The 15,900-nt window shown below is 29.8% G+C and overlaps 1 protein-coding gene across 1 annotated transcript; it reads left to right on the forward strand.

The window, feature by feature from the left end:
- Positions 1–8,088: 8,088 nt before the first annotated feature.
- On the forward strand, positions 8,089–9,328 carry LOC124920860 (protein CDI-like). Its single transcript, XM_047461427.1, has 2 exons — positions 8,089–8,247; positions 8,321–9,328. Exon 2 carries the CDS (start codon positions 8,329–8,331, stop codon positions 9,082–9,084), a length of 756 nt encoding a protein of 251 aa, XP_047317383.1. The 5' UTR covers positions 8,089–8,247; positions 8,321–8,328; the 3' UTR covers positions 9,085–9,328.
- The last annotated feature ends 6,572 nt before the right edge of the window (positions 9,329–15,900 follow it).

Here is a 15,900-nt window from a genome sequence, read left to right on the forward strand (position 1 = left end):
AAATGCTAAGTTTGTTCCAATTGTCTCCCCGCGTTTCATGATATATCTTGGTTTTCTTGCTCAGATCCGTAGTAAGAATTATATCTTCTAGGTCTCGTGCTTGCTCGTAACTTTCTTGCCCCGTTAACAATTTAGAGGCTCTCTGTAATCTGTTCGACCATCAAACAACTCTTTATCCCTTCTGTATTTGTACTTTAGTGAAAGGAAACGTTTATGACCCATGTAACATTGTTTGGAACCATGAACCAATCGAAGAGATACCATGTCGTTGTTACAACAGGGACAAGCGAATTTCCCTTTCGCACTCTAGCCTGATAAATTCACGTACGCAGGAAAGTCTTTAATGGTCCACATCTACGCCGCTCGCATGTTAAAGTATTGTGAGGTGTGTGCATCAAACGTTCTCACACCAGTTTGTCATATTTCAATCAACTCGTCGATCAATAGTTGGAGAAATATGTCAATTGCATCTCCCGGACTCTTTGGACCCGAAATTAACATAGATAGAATGAAATTGCTATAATCCATGCAAGTAATGGGTGATACATTATAAGGAACGAGAATAACCGACCAAACACTATATGACTTTTCCCATTTTCAAATGGTTGAAAAACATCACTTGATAAACTCAGTCTTACGTTTCGAGATTCCGACGTGAAATCTTTATAATTTTCATCAAACTTTTTCCAAGTTAAGGAATCAATGGAATGTCTCAACGTATCACTATCAACTCTTCCTTCCTTATGCCATCTCATCATTTTAGCCAATTTTGAGGACATGTATAGTCTTTGCAGTCTTGGTATTAGAGGGAAATATCTCAACACCTTAGTTGGAATGAATTTCCCATTTTGCTTTTTTCGAACTGCCCTACTTGTTTGGTCGACTTTTCATCTTGAAAGACCCCAAACTCTGCAAGAATCTACATTTTTGTCGTCCTTCCAAAATAGCATACAATTGTTTTACATGCGTCTATCTTCACATACTTAAGCCCAATATCAGTAATGAATTTTTTACTTTCGTAGTAGGAGTTTGGAAATTAAGCGTCAATCGGTAATATGTAGTCTTTAAACAAACGCATCAACATATTGAACGAAGAATTTGTCCATTGACATACATTCTTTATGTGAAGTAGTTTCAGTAGTGCTGATGATTTCGTTATTCGAGCACCTTCATACAATGAGCGTTTGGAATCATCAAGCAATTTATAAAATCTCTACGCATCTTCGACTGGTTAATGGTTGTTCGGGACATCATTAACGTTGGAGAATATATCGTTTATAAAATCGTGCATATAATGTTCTTCGTTGACCTATTCATTAACTATATTATTCATCTCCGTTCTCGGATCATTGAATTCTAGCACGACATCCTCAGACTGATCATCATCATCATCTAAGTCATCGGCATCATCATCGACATTATCATTAACCATGTGAGTAGTACGTCTCTTTTCTCCATGACAATATCAGTACTCATAATTAACATTTATTCCATAAATAATGAGGTGAGTCTTCACATCGTCTGTTTCCATAAACGTCGTGTTCAGACATTTTACGCACGTGAATTTCACTGTTTGTCGGGATGTACTCCTAACATCAAACTTGAGGAATTTGTCAACACCTTCCTCGTAATCTAGATGATCTCGACGTAATGGCATCCAACTCTTATTGGTACTTCCATCTTTCTAATAAGATGGAAAACAACCAGCATTATTATTTACTTAACTTAATCTAAATTAATTAGGTTAACATTTCTCTTACATAATCTCTACAAAATATAACCTTTTCAAAACCTAATATCCATAAATCTAATCAAAATATAACCTAACTCAAACTCAATATAAACCACTTTTTAACATTAATCAAACATCAATCACACTAAAAATCAACCTAAACATATAACTAATCAAAACAATAATAAACCTAATCTAACATTATCCAACCAAAAATCAACCTAAACATATACCAAATCATTTATGGAATATCCAACCTAATCCAACATCTATCAAACTAAAATATACATTAATATAATCAAAATATAATCAATATACATCAAACCAAATATTGATTAATCTAACCAAATCAACCTATTCATATAACATATAACTTAATCTAACCAACAATTCAAACATATTCAATATCAAATCTAACCTAAATCAAACACAAAAATCAAACCAAATCTAACATAAATCAAACCTAATCAAACCAACAATTCAAACATATTCATAAAATTAAACCAACAATTCTAACATATTCAAAATCAAATCTAACCTAAATCTAATCAAAACCCTCAATCAAACCAAATCTAACCTAAATCAAAACTCAATCAAACCTAATAAAACCTAAATCAAACCTCAATCAAACATAAATCTAACATAATGTACCTAAATCAAAAATAAATTATACCTAATCTAATAAAAAAAATCAAACAATAAATTATACCTAATCTAACAAAAAAAATCAAACAATAAACTAACATGGGAGGCGATTGTAGGTGGAGGAGCGACGACTGCAGGTGGAGGTAGAGGCACGGCAACGAAGTCTTCAATCAAATGGAGGTGCGGCGATTTGGATCTTCAATCGGCGTCGTCTTCAGGTAGTAAGTGGATCTTCAAACGGCGGAGGCGTCGTCATCGGGTGGGAGGCGTCGTCGTTGGGTGGGGCGTCGTCAGGTGGGAGGCTACGGAAGGATGAATAGGGGAGAAAGAGTGAGGCGAGAGAAGAAAAGAAATCGGGGAAAGAAGAAGAGAAGAAGGCGCATGTTATTTTAATTTAATTGGTCATTACCTTAACTTTCGGTTTTGATCAAATTAATTTCAAAAGTTAATCATATAACTCTCGGTTTTCATATTTCCGAGAGATTTGGACATATTTCTCGGTTTTGATCAATTAAATTCTGAGATGTGTCTAAATCTCTCGGTTTTGACATATGTACAATTAAATTTAAATAGATAAAACCGAGAGATTTGTGTATATCTCTCGGTTTTGACATATGTACAATTAAATTTAAATAGATAAAACCGAAATTTAATGATATAACTTTCGGTTTTGATTATTAATTCCGAAAGTTATATCATTAACTTTCGGTTTTACCACTTGACAAATTATTGAATTAATTGGTTTCTCACTTTCTAATAACTTTGAACAACATTAATTTAACACATTTGATATCCTTAAAATATTACACAATCCATATGATCAAACATTACACACATTCATAGGATAATCAAACATAAACATTCATGTACACTTCTCTATATAATCAAATACAATCATAAACATTTTAACATTAAACAGAATCTTAATTTTTAAAATACAACACACACTTGATTATATTAGTTAGGAGTCTAGATTAGTAAGTAAAAAATAATTAATTTAACAAATTATGAAGTGGTAATTCTGAAAGTTAATGGTATAACTTTCGGTGTTGATGGTTATTTCTGAAAGTTATATCATTAATTTTCGAATTACCACTTCACAAATTGTTAAATTAATTATTTTTTAACATTATAATGACTTTGAACAACATTAATTTAACACATTTGATATCCTTAAAAATTACACAATCCATATGATCAAACTTTATACACATTCATATGATCATCAAACATACATATACACTTCTTTATATAATCAAACACAATCATAATTTGTTAACATTAAACACAATCTTGATTTTTTTTAAAACAACACACACTTGATTAGATTAGTTAGAAGTCTAGATTAGTAGGTGGAAAACCAATTAATTTAACAAATTATGAAGTGGTAAAACCGAAAGTTAATGGTATAACTTTCGGTTTTGATGATTATTTCCGAAAGTTATACATAAAACTCTCGATTCTGACCTTAAACGGTATGTTTTTTTAAGGAAGGGTCAAAATAGAAAGTTTATTTGAATACTTTCACAAATATCCCTTCCCAACACTTAGAAAAATTTCCAATTTTTTGGGGAAGGGTCAAAAGCGAAATTTATTTAAACTTTCGCAAATACCCCTTCCCAACACTTAGAAAAATTTCCAATTTTTTTGGGGAAGGTTTAAAAGCGAAAGTTTATTTGAATACTTTCGCAAATACCCTTTTCCAACACTTAGAAAATTTTCCAATTTTTTGGGGGAAAGTCAAAAGCGAAAGTTTATTTGAAAACTTTTGCACCTACCCCTTCCCAATACTTAGAAAATTTTTCAATTTTTTTGGGAAAGGTTATTTGAAAACTTTCGCAAATACCCTTCCCAACATTTAGAAAAATTTCCAATTTTTGGGGGGAAGGGTCAAAAAAAAAAGTTTATTTAAAAACTTTCGCAAATAACCTTTCCCAATACTTAGAATATTTTTCAATTTTTTGGGGGAAAGTCAAAAACGAAAGTTTATTTGAAAACTTTCACAAATATCCCTTCCCAACACTTAGAAAAATTTCCATTTTTGGGGGGGAAGGGTCAAAAGCAAAAAGTTTATTTGAAAACTTTCGCAAATACCCCTTTCCAACACTTAGAAAAATTTCCAATTTTTTTGTGGAAGGTCAAAAACGAAAGTTTATTTGAAAACTTTCGCAAATACCCTTCCCAACACTTAGAAAAATTTCCAATTTTTTTGGGGAAGGTTCAAAAGCGAATGTTTATTTGAATACTTTCGCAAATACCTCTTTCCTACACTTAAAAAAATTTCCAATTTTTTTGGGGAAGGGTCAAAAACGAAAGTTTATTTGAATACTTTCGCAAATACCATTTCCAATACTTAGAAAAATTTCCAATTTTTTAGGGGAAAGGTTAAAAGCGAAAGTTTATTTGAAAACTTTCGCAACTACCCCTTCCCGGCATTTAGAAAAATTTCCAATTTTTTTGGGGAAGGGTCAAAAGAGAAAGTTTATTTGAAAACTTTCGCAAATAACCTTTCCCAACATTTAGAAAAATTTTCAATTTTTTTTGGGGAAAGTCAAAAGAGAAAGTTTATTTAAAAACTTTCGCAAATACCCCTTCCCAACACTTATAAAAATTTCACATTTTTTTGGAAAAGGTTAAAAACGAAAGTTTATTTGAAACTTTCGCGAATACCCCTTCCTAACACTTAAAAAAAATCCAATTTTTTTGGGGTAGGTTCAAAAGCGAAAGTTTATTTGAAAACTTTCGCAATTACCAAAGTCAAAAGCGAGAGTTTTTCAATAAACTTTCACAATTACCAATTAAAACCGAGGGTTATTTGAATAACTTTCGCAATTACCCTATTTTTTTTTCAATTTTTGACAAAAGTATAAATCAAATATGTTCTATAATTTTCTCAAATAAAGGCAAAACCAATAAATAAAGGAAAAAATTCATAAACCGCATTAATAAACAAAAAGATAATAATAATTCATAATTCTAAAAACAAAACACACTAAATATGTCATCAGTCGAACGAAAAAGATTACACATAATTAATCAAACACTAAAATCTACTAATTAGTAGATGAGGGGGAGGAGGGGTGGTTGATTATGCCTCTTAAAATAATCAACTTGTTGTTCGAGATTCTCCAGTTTTTGTTTTATTTAAGCACTCTCTACTTTCAGTTCAGTAACCAATTGAGCTCTTTCCGTGTCCCTCAATCTGATTTGCTCCAATTTCAACGATATTTGTCTCGCCTCTTCCGCATCTTTTGATGTTGCTATCAAATTCGGGTATGACCGGGACAGTTTCTCTGGTGTACGCCGAAGATTTTTCAATGAATCACTCATCCTGAATGCATTTCATATTAATCAAACCAAATAAATCTAATATAACTTAAATCAAACACAATAACCTAAATCCAAAATATATCATACATTTAAAAAAATCTAACAAAATCATATATATATTTGACAAACAAAATATAATATAAACTAACCTAAATCATATCTAAAACTAAACAATAACAAATAAATTAAATCTAACTTGGAATTGGCGACGACGGCGGAGGCGAGAAAGGAGAAGAGAATGAGAAGAAGGAAAAATAGAATGAGAAGAGGAAGAGAAAAAGAGAAGAAGAAAAGGAGTAGGCGGCGGCACGGGCGGAAGAGAGAGGAAAAAGAGAGACGAAAATAAGAGGAGAAGGCTTAGGTTTTGTATTTATGAAGGTCATTACCGAAAGTTTATAATCACTGAAAAAGGCACTAAACATGAATTCTTTTTGAAAAAAACTATTTTTTTTTATCTAAAAAAGGCGTTGAACATGTAGTTCATTGGCGCTGAACATTCTTAATTCACCATTAATAAAATGAGCGAATAATTGAAATAAAGTAGTAATAAGAATGAATATAAAGTAAAAAAACATAAATCTACCTAATTAATTAATCTGAACTATATATTTGTAAACCGCGGTTTTATTTTTGTCACAATCTTCCAACCGGGTCAGTCTGACATATCAAGGGCGTAGAATACTTGTTTTTCTTGACTCACCAATATATACGGGTCCTGACTTTGAGTTTTAAAATTCGGTTTACATTTATACTTACGAAGCCATATTATCTACTTTCACTTTTAGTTCCCCGAGTGTGTATCAAACCACTTACACTTGAATAAGACAACTTGTTTGTGACAAAAGTATTGTACTTTGATTATATTCTTTAAAATTCCGTAGTATGACATAGTTTCAGACCTGTTGTACCCTTCAATAATCACCCTACTATTTTGAGTAGTCAAACCTTCGTCGTGTTTTTCTGTACAGAATTTGTATCCGTTTACTTTACACCAAATATACATAGACGAGTACATACTTGGACATTCTCCTAAGATCTTGAGGTCTTTTGATATGTCGTTATTTTTTGCTAATTGAGCGATATATATATATATATATATATATATATATATATATATATATTCCCGAAATTTAGTCGTTAAAATAAATATAAAGTTATTAGATATGGTTTATAATTTACTCATTTTATGTTTGAAATAGGTGACAAACGTTTCTACACGGGACTCATAGTTATTGCAATACTACATATAATCTCTGCAAATATATCAATTATCAATTCCACTGATTCCATTTGATCTCATTATCAATTATCCATTTGATTTTTCTCCTCTGATCTTTCCATTCACTCAGCCTTTAAGTTCCTTCAACTTAACCGATCAATTTTTTAGATAAATATATAAACTTTATTTTTTAGTAAAATTATTTATTTATTTGAATTATTTAAAATTTAAATGTTATGATAAATAATATGATATGTTATAGTTAGATTTATATGGGGTTTTAATTTTTATTTAAGGTAATTAATAAAAATAATATTAAATTTAATTAAAGGATAGTTTTGGTATTTTAATTAATAAAATAATTGATTTGAGTTATGATGAGATTGTTGGGGTTTGGGATAACCCAAAGATCAAACGAGGCCTAACTATGTCTTCAACTGAAATCATCATAGAATACTTGCTTCATTTCCTTTGGTTTGCAGGATAACCGAACGGTTAATATCTGGTCTTATGGTAATCTCTCCCCCTCCCCGTTAAAAGAATGTTAGTCACAATGTTTGACCTATTATATAAATTATTTATTATAAAAAAGTTATCAATCAATTAATTTTTTTTTTTTTTTTAAGATTAAACTACTATACATCTTAATATTATTTTTAAAAGGAATTGAAAATAAATTTTGAATTAATTGCATAGACCATCGATAATAATCCCGCGAGAACGCTCATTGCATGCCGTATCTGTCATCAGAAATGGGGGTGCCTTAGAAACAAAATTATTATTTTTTAATTTAGTATTTATATTTTATGTTGGGTTAAATAAATATAATAAATTTATATTATTATTATTATTGTTATTATAGTGTCTAGAGATCAATATTAATTTTATTTTTATTTTTTTATTTATTTTAAATGACTTTTGTATTCGACTATGGATAAAACAGAAAATTCAAAATAAAACGAATAGATAAAAGTATAAACTAACCTATTTGATTAATTTGTTTTTTAAACTAACTTATATTATTATTATTCTATTTAGTTATTTAATTTTTTATTATTCATATTAATATTATAATTTATTATTAAATACATTTTAAATTTAACTATTTATATGTATATTCACTTAAATTTTAAACAAACAAGTTTCAGCTGTAAACAAACCTAAAATCTAGCAAAATGTCACATTAAATCTGTGTGTGAGAGATTGGTCACGAGAAAGAAAACTGTGTGTGTGTGTGAGAGAGAAACAGAGATCCCAGCAAAGAAGATCGACGGGCGACGAAGAAATACCGTCAAAGTCTCTCACTCACTCTTCTTCTGAGGTATAAATTTGCTTTGAATCAATAATCATCATATATGATATGACATTGCAATCTCCTAATTTACAATTTTCAGATCTGAAAATGTCATCACCTGCTGATGCTAATGGAGCGAAGGTTTATCCAGAGAACGGCGTGCATGTTAAGCCATTCAAGATCTTCATTGGATACGATCCGCGGGAAGATCTAGCTTACGAGGTCTGCCGTTACTCCATCCTCAAGCGTTCCACCATCCCCCTCGAAATCATTCCAATAAAGCAATCTGAATTGCGTGAGAAAGGTATCTATTGGCGCGAAAGGAACAAGCTTGAGAGCACCGAATTCTCTTTCAGCCGTTTCTTGACTCCTTTCCTAGCCGGTTACGACGGTTGGGCCTTGTTCGTCGACTGTGATTTCCTCTACCTCGATGACTTCAAACAACTTACGGATCTGATAGATAATAAATTCGCCATTATGTGTGTCCAGCATGATTATACTCCGAAAGAGACTACGAAGATGGATGGTGCAGTTCAGACTGTTTATCCCAGAAAGAATTGGTCATCAATGGTGTTGTATAACTGCGGACATCTGAAGAATAAGACTCTTACTCCAGAGATTGTTAATAAGGAGTCAGGTGCTTTCCTTCATAGATTCCAATGGCTGGAGGATGAAGATATTGGATCAATTCCATTTGCTTGGAACTTTCTTGTGGGTCATAATAAGATTGAGGATGGAGATCCGACTACTTTTCCCAAGGCAATTCATTATACTCTTGGTGGACCCTGGTTTGATGCATGGAAGGACTGTGAATTTGGGGAATTATGGATCAAAGAAATGGAAGAGTACAACAAGGCAATGTAGATGAACTTCGAAGTTCCGATTGGTAATAATTGAATTCTTCTAACTATCAGTATTGTTTTCATTCTGTTTATCTATCAAATCTATATTCTTTTTTACTGTAGGAAAACGATTTCTTATTGTTTACTTCAAATTCATATAGTGTTATTGAATGAATCAATGTAATAGCAGTGTAATATGGTCTGTGATTAGTAGCGGAATTCTGTATACCACTATCAGTTTACCTTATTTGGTTTATTTGCTTACTTGGGTTTTTAGCTAAACTGGATATGGATTAGAGTTTAGTCATTTATGGGTCTTGAGATATATCAGCAGTGCACTTTCTTTTACATTGCTCCAGGATTTTGGGTGGATCTTTGCAAATGCATTGCTATAAAAAATGGTTATGATGCTGATGATGATTTGGTAGATATGCTGGTTTGAAAGAAATTGAAGATATTTTTAGGATAAAATGGGTAGTCTAGGATTCTGCAGAGCTTTCTGTTTACCCAAATCATGTCTTGCCCCTATCCATAGAGGGGACTGCTTGGATAGTGGTGTTGTTGCAATCTTGAGGTTTGTTTTGATGTCCCTGTTTTGGTCTTGGACATCAATGGGTTTGTCTTTGGAGTTCTAGTTCTTGTTGTTGTCTCTAATGCACAATTGAAGGTGCTTGTCCTCAGATTGTTTATAAATCTCAAACTTCAAGTGTATGGGTTATCATTTGTATCTTCTTGTGGTGATCTTTCTTCAAGTTGTTTGGCATCTAAAACCAGTGTTTGTTATGTTCATTAGCTTCGTAATCCTCATGGGAAACTTTTGATCATGATCTTTTTTTGAATCCTGATTTTATGAATGAATGTTGTTTGTCAATGGTTAAAAATGTTTTTATCCCATTGCTCCCATGTTCCAATGGTGGTAGTTGCTTTTCCCCCTATTTGGAATGGCGAGAAATTAGAATAAAGTGAAAACATGCTGAGATGGCTTGACTAGTGGACCTCCATAGTCTATCATTGGCACCTTGTTGCACACACAACAAGCTAAACAGTGCCGTTCCTGAGATTTTTTAGGCCTTAGACGAAAGCACGAAATAGGGGCCCTACGCATAAATTTCACTTGTATTTCACCGATCTTCAATAACCTTCTAATATCTACAAAGATGCAACATAAATTATTAACGAAAGTGACTTCTTGCATTTTTAGATGCAAAATCATTGATTCAGTTTCAGTTGGGATCATGACTGAAAATAAAGTTTTTTAAAAACATCTTAAAACCATTTTCAAATCCATTTTCAAATCAAATTAGTAATAAGTGTTCTAAGATCATTGGGAAAGTGAAGTTCAATAATAGAGTTATGAAAGATAAAAAAATTCAAGATTTTATTTTGTTTGATATGGATTTGTAGAACATTTTTTCTTTGTTTTGTAGCCTTAGATCCCTTTCTGCTCTGTCCATTTTCCGGTTTGATTTTTTTTTTTTGAAGTACCCTATATTATTTTTTTTACTTACCAAAATACCAATTTTTTAAAAAAAATTTCTCTTCCACCTAAGCATATTATATGACTTTTTTTTTCTTCATTCTTGTAATGAGCCAAAATAAATAGTATTGTCACAAACTATAATTAATTTTATAAACCTTGTTATATTAAATTATTATCTTTTTTAATTAAAATGTGTATATAAAATTGAATTTAACCATACTAAATTAATCATTAAAATTAAATAAAAAATTAACTTAAGTATTCATAAAATACATTATATAAACATTAAATTAAATACATTATTATACATTAAATATTATTAATAATCATGCTCACGTAAATACGTATTGAATGTTCTTCTTGTTTACTCACAAACTCATTTTTCAAAAATTGTCCAATTCTGTTACTTTGACCATTGAAAACACTTACATTTTTCAATTATTTGCTAGTGGAACATTCAATATACTTGATTAGAATAAACTCGAACTTTCACATCTCACACCAGCAGAGTCGGGTCCCGAATTTTGAGCTCTAACCCCGGTAGAATTTTTTATTTTATTTTTTGTTTGCCTATGTCTAATATTAAGAATTGATAATAAGAAATTGTTTTAGGTAAGATTTCACTCGTAACCAAATAAAAATTTTAAGTTTGAATCTTGAACCATTAAATTATAAAATTTTATGTTTAAATGACCATAAATTTATCTAAATATTTTATTAAATAGGCTGCCATAGGAAGTTGACTATTCTAGTCCGAGTGCTTGTCGGACTTATCTAAGGCAAAGGTTGATAGATTATTGTAACATGATTCAATATTGCATGTCAAACAAATTACAAAATATATGAATATGAAAAATTATATCAATTTTATTTTTCACAACAGAAAAAAAAAAAAACACAAATCTAATTTACAAAATCTAATGTCATGAATTTGTTTGAATTCTCAATTTTAGGAAAAGTTATTTATATTCAAAAACATAATTTCATTATAATAAAATATTAAGTACAATGTTAAATATATAATTAAACAAATATTTATAAAAAGATACAATTAATCCCTTGAGCCAAGTTAGTAGGTAAATATGATGTGGGTATTAAAAAAAAATTTTGCAAATTACTTGGGCGGCCCTCAAACTATCTCAATCGCTTCACTTTTGGCCCTCAAATTATTTTGAAACAAATCGCCCCTTCAACTTTATAAAGGTCACCAGTGGCCTTTCCGTCAACTTTTGGTTAAACCTAACATTTAAGGTTAAAATATATATTTTTTTATATATTATCTTTAATCTTATATTTTATATTTATATATATAATTATTAATTCTCTTATATATAATATTATATATATATGTATATTATTAAATTTTATATAATTATTAATCTTTTATATAATACTAAATAATATATATATTATTTATTTTTCTCTATATATATAATAATAATTTATATATATTATCTTTATCTAATTTATATATAATATTTATATAATATATATTTTAAAAAATAATTGAAGTATTAAAGTATTTGAGTAGTTAGAAGGTTATAATTACTTTTAATAAATTATTTTTAATATACATAAAAAAAAAGTTTAAAAATAAATTATATGATTTCCTAATCATTAATTATATATATCTATATATATAAATAAAGTTATAGAATTTATAGAATATATAATGTTTACAAACATAATTTAAAAGATGAAAGTTATTGAAACCTTCTAATTACTCAAATACTTTTAACACTTAAAGTATTTTTTAAAATATATATTATATAATATTATATATAATTAGTTAAAATAATATATATAAATTATATAAATATATATATATATATATAAATTATATATATAGATAAAAATAAATAATAATATATTATTTATTTATTATATAAAGAGATTTAATAATTATATAAAATTTAATAATAATATAATATATATAATATTATATATAAGCGATTTAATAATTATATATATAAATATAAAATATAAGATTAAAGATAATATATAAAAAAAAAATATTTTAAACTTAAACCGTTAGGTTTAACTAAAAAGTTGACGGAAAGGCCACTGGTAACCTTTATAAAAGTTAAAGGGGCGATTTGTTTCAAAAATTAGTTTGAGGGCCAAAAGTGAGCGAATCGAGATAGTTTGAGGACCGCCCAGGTAGATTTGCCCTAAAAAAAATATACATAAAACATATAGTCAATACTTTCATTTTAATTAAAGTGTTATAATTTAAATTGAGCTCGTGACAACTAGTGATATATATATCACTGTTTAGATACTATACTTAGTAGGTGTAAGAGATAACTCATTTTTTGAATTCCACATTATCTTATACTACTAGATTGTCTCGACAATCTCTTATTGATAACTCTGATTCCTTAACCATTTCTTATAATAAACATTGAAGATATTGTATACTAAGACTCATAAAACAAATAAATGTGGATTTTAATTTGATAGATCAATAGATTTAAATTGGAGCCCTTTTAAACGGGTCCAAATTGGCCCTCCTAAAACCTTTTGTCATTGCGAAAAGTTGTTATTCTTGTCCACAACAGAGGATTTAGCTAGACCAATAACACTTGTCACAAACTGACCTAATTGTGCATAGGAACATCTTCATAAAAAAAAATATAACGTCTATTGTGGACAACAGAATAACTACAAATGCACAACACAAGAAAATAATGTCTTGCCTACTATTTTGATGTGACATAGGCACGGGCTCATCGATTTGGCGAATTCGTATCTTGATGTATCTTGATGTTTTCATCCAGTGCTCGTGTCTGTGTCATCTTTGTCCAGTGTCTTGCCCTTTTGAAATTTATTTTTATTTTTTAAAATATAAACTGTTGTAGTTTAGGGAGTGTTGATTTTTCTTAGTTTATATATATATAAAAAGGTATAACTATTGTAGCATAGTGCACATATGTTTTTCTAATAATTTTATAAAATACAGACATTATAGTTTGTAACATATTTTTGTATAAATTATATCAATTTAACTTATGGACAAAATTACAATAATGTTATATTGATTGGTGATAATAGTTGAAGGCTTGAAGCAAACTTTTTTTTTTGCACAACAAAGTCACGGGATGCTTCTTCTCAATTTGTTTCTAAAAGTTTAAGAAAAAGTCAATCAACCGACTTCTGTCAATCGGTACGTCTTGTTTCCCAAGTTTGAGCCTACAAACATCAAAATCTAATAAAAATATTTTTTTAATATTTGAACTTTATATTAACTTGTAGTATTCCAGTTAAATTAATTAAATACATGGTTATTGATGTAGGAGTGACCAATCACAATTTTAAGCATTACAACTAAAAAATGTATACATCTCACTTATAAAGAATTAGTCTTTCATGGTGAATTATAACCACAAATATTAATGAAAGAAACATAAGTATTATGTTAAGTTACAACAATCCTAGGCCTCTTGATACTTGTTGCACTATCATAGGTTAAGACCAGGAAGTTTTAGGGATTATTATTCCTTATAGCAATTGGGTAACCATGTTATTTCAAAGAAAGACATTCAACAACTCTTCTCAATCTTTATTCATACCCGTTGACATACGTAGAAACTAGAATTAACAATTCTTTGGTATGTAAAATAATCTTTACTTTTGTTTGCCACAAACTGAGTGTCTTATTTTTCAAGTCCAACAATTGACTGAAATCAAAATACGGTTTAGACCAAAGATGAACTTTCATCGTCTATTTTTTCAAAATCAGATATCTATCGAAAACTAAGGAGACCCAAACTAACTTTCATACGTCTATTTCCTCAAATAAGATATCGATCGAAAGCGAGAGGACCCAAGACGAACTTTATATCGTCTACTTCATAACAAATAATTAGGTTATCACGACATCTTTTTCTCAGCTCAAGATCTGACAAAGCATTTGTCACCCATCTTGCCTTAAACGTTGTACACTCAAACCAACTTGAACCTCATATTTCTTTTTGAAACAAATTAACTTGTAATCTACTAGGTTGTTAAATCCAAAAACGACTAACAATTCGAGAATATTATTTCAAGATTCACTATCTTCTTCAATTGTCTTCACCAATGCTTCAAATGATAATTTTAGTTTCTCTAAAGAAATCGAATATCCTTCCAATTGAATTGATCGAACGACTCTTCTAGCTCATTTTCATGACTAGGAATCACATTCAAGGTCTCAATCATATCCTTAATAAGATGATAAATAAATCATCTCATTCATCTCAACTATGATCTATAATGCATAGACAATTAAGATAAAACAAAAAAAACTAACAAAATCATCACCTTCAAATTAACCGAGTCTCTCATCTAACTCTTTTTATGACTAGGAATCTTACTCAAGGTCTTATTTATCTTCTCACTTTAGAAGATAATGCAATAATTTCTTCTTGGTTTGTTTGAGAGTTGCTCTCAAGATATATCTACCTCAACTTATAATTGTTTTTCAGTAGTCTTCATCTTCCTAGTCTTTCATTCATATTATGTGTTAACTGGAATTGTGCCAATCCTTAATCACACGCCAAATCAATGCAATCTGTAATTTGACCTGAATGATTACTCTATCAACAAGTCGATAATGTTGTCATCGATAAACACCTTTTGATAACAATTTTCCTTACTCGATCATAATTTGTCAAGTGTAAAATACATAATCTCACCACCGTCTTCATCTTGATTAGCTCTTCCAATAAGATAAAAGGTCATACCAAAAAGATACAAAATTTTTGGTCCCAAACAAGTCCAATAAAATTTAAACTAAGCAGAAACTTTAAGGCTCAGAAAATCAAACTTCAATACGTCCAAACCTTGATTCGGCCGTATAAATGTAGAGAAACGACTTACAAATTTCTCGACAAATTTCAGCGCAATCAGACTCAGAATCTCCAATCGTCAGTAAGATGAACCCTACGCGACTATAGGCGAAATTTACGATTAGATTTTCTCTCTTTGCTCTCTTTTAATTTTGACTTCTTCAATAACCGTTTTTTAAAAGAAAAAATCTCTCCAAACACAGTTAACCAAACCGAGAATTTTTTCAAGTCAAAGCCCTCGACATAGTGAAATAATGACACTCATGTATTCCAAGACAACAATTGTTATAATAAAAACCTTCACTAATTTTCAAAAAGCATGAAGATGAATCATTTATTCTCCACATTCTGTTAGCCAAGAATCCTGTGTAGAAAGAATGTGAACAAACCATGAATAGGATTAACACCGGCGGACCTACAAGGGGGCCCGGGCCTCACCCAACCTAAATAAAAAATTTATAGATATATATATATGATATATTTGATATGTAACTCTTAGCCTCCAGTTGGCTTTTGTCAACATAACAAT

Source organism: Impatiens glandulifera, chromosome 1 (genome assembly GCF_907164915.1).
Source record: "Impatiens glandulifera chromosome 1, dImpGla2.1, whole genome shotgun sequence".
Classification (NCBI taxonomy): domain Eukaryota; kingdom Viridiplantae; phylum Streptophyta; class Magnoliopsida; order Ericales; family Balsaminaceae; genus Impatiens; species Impatiens glandulifera.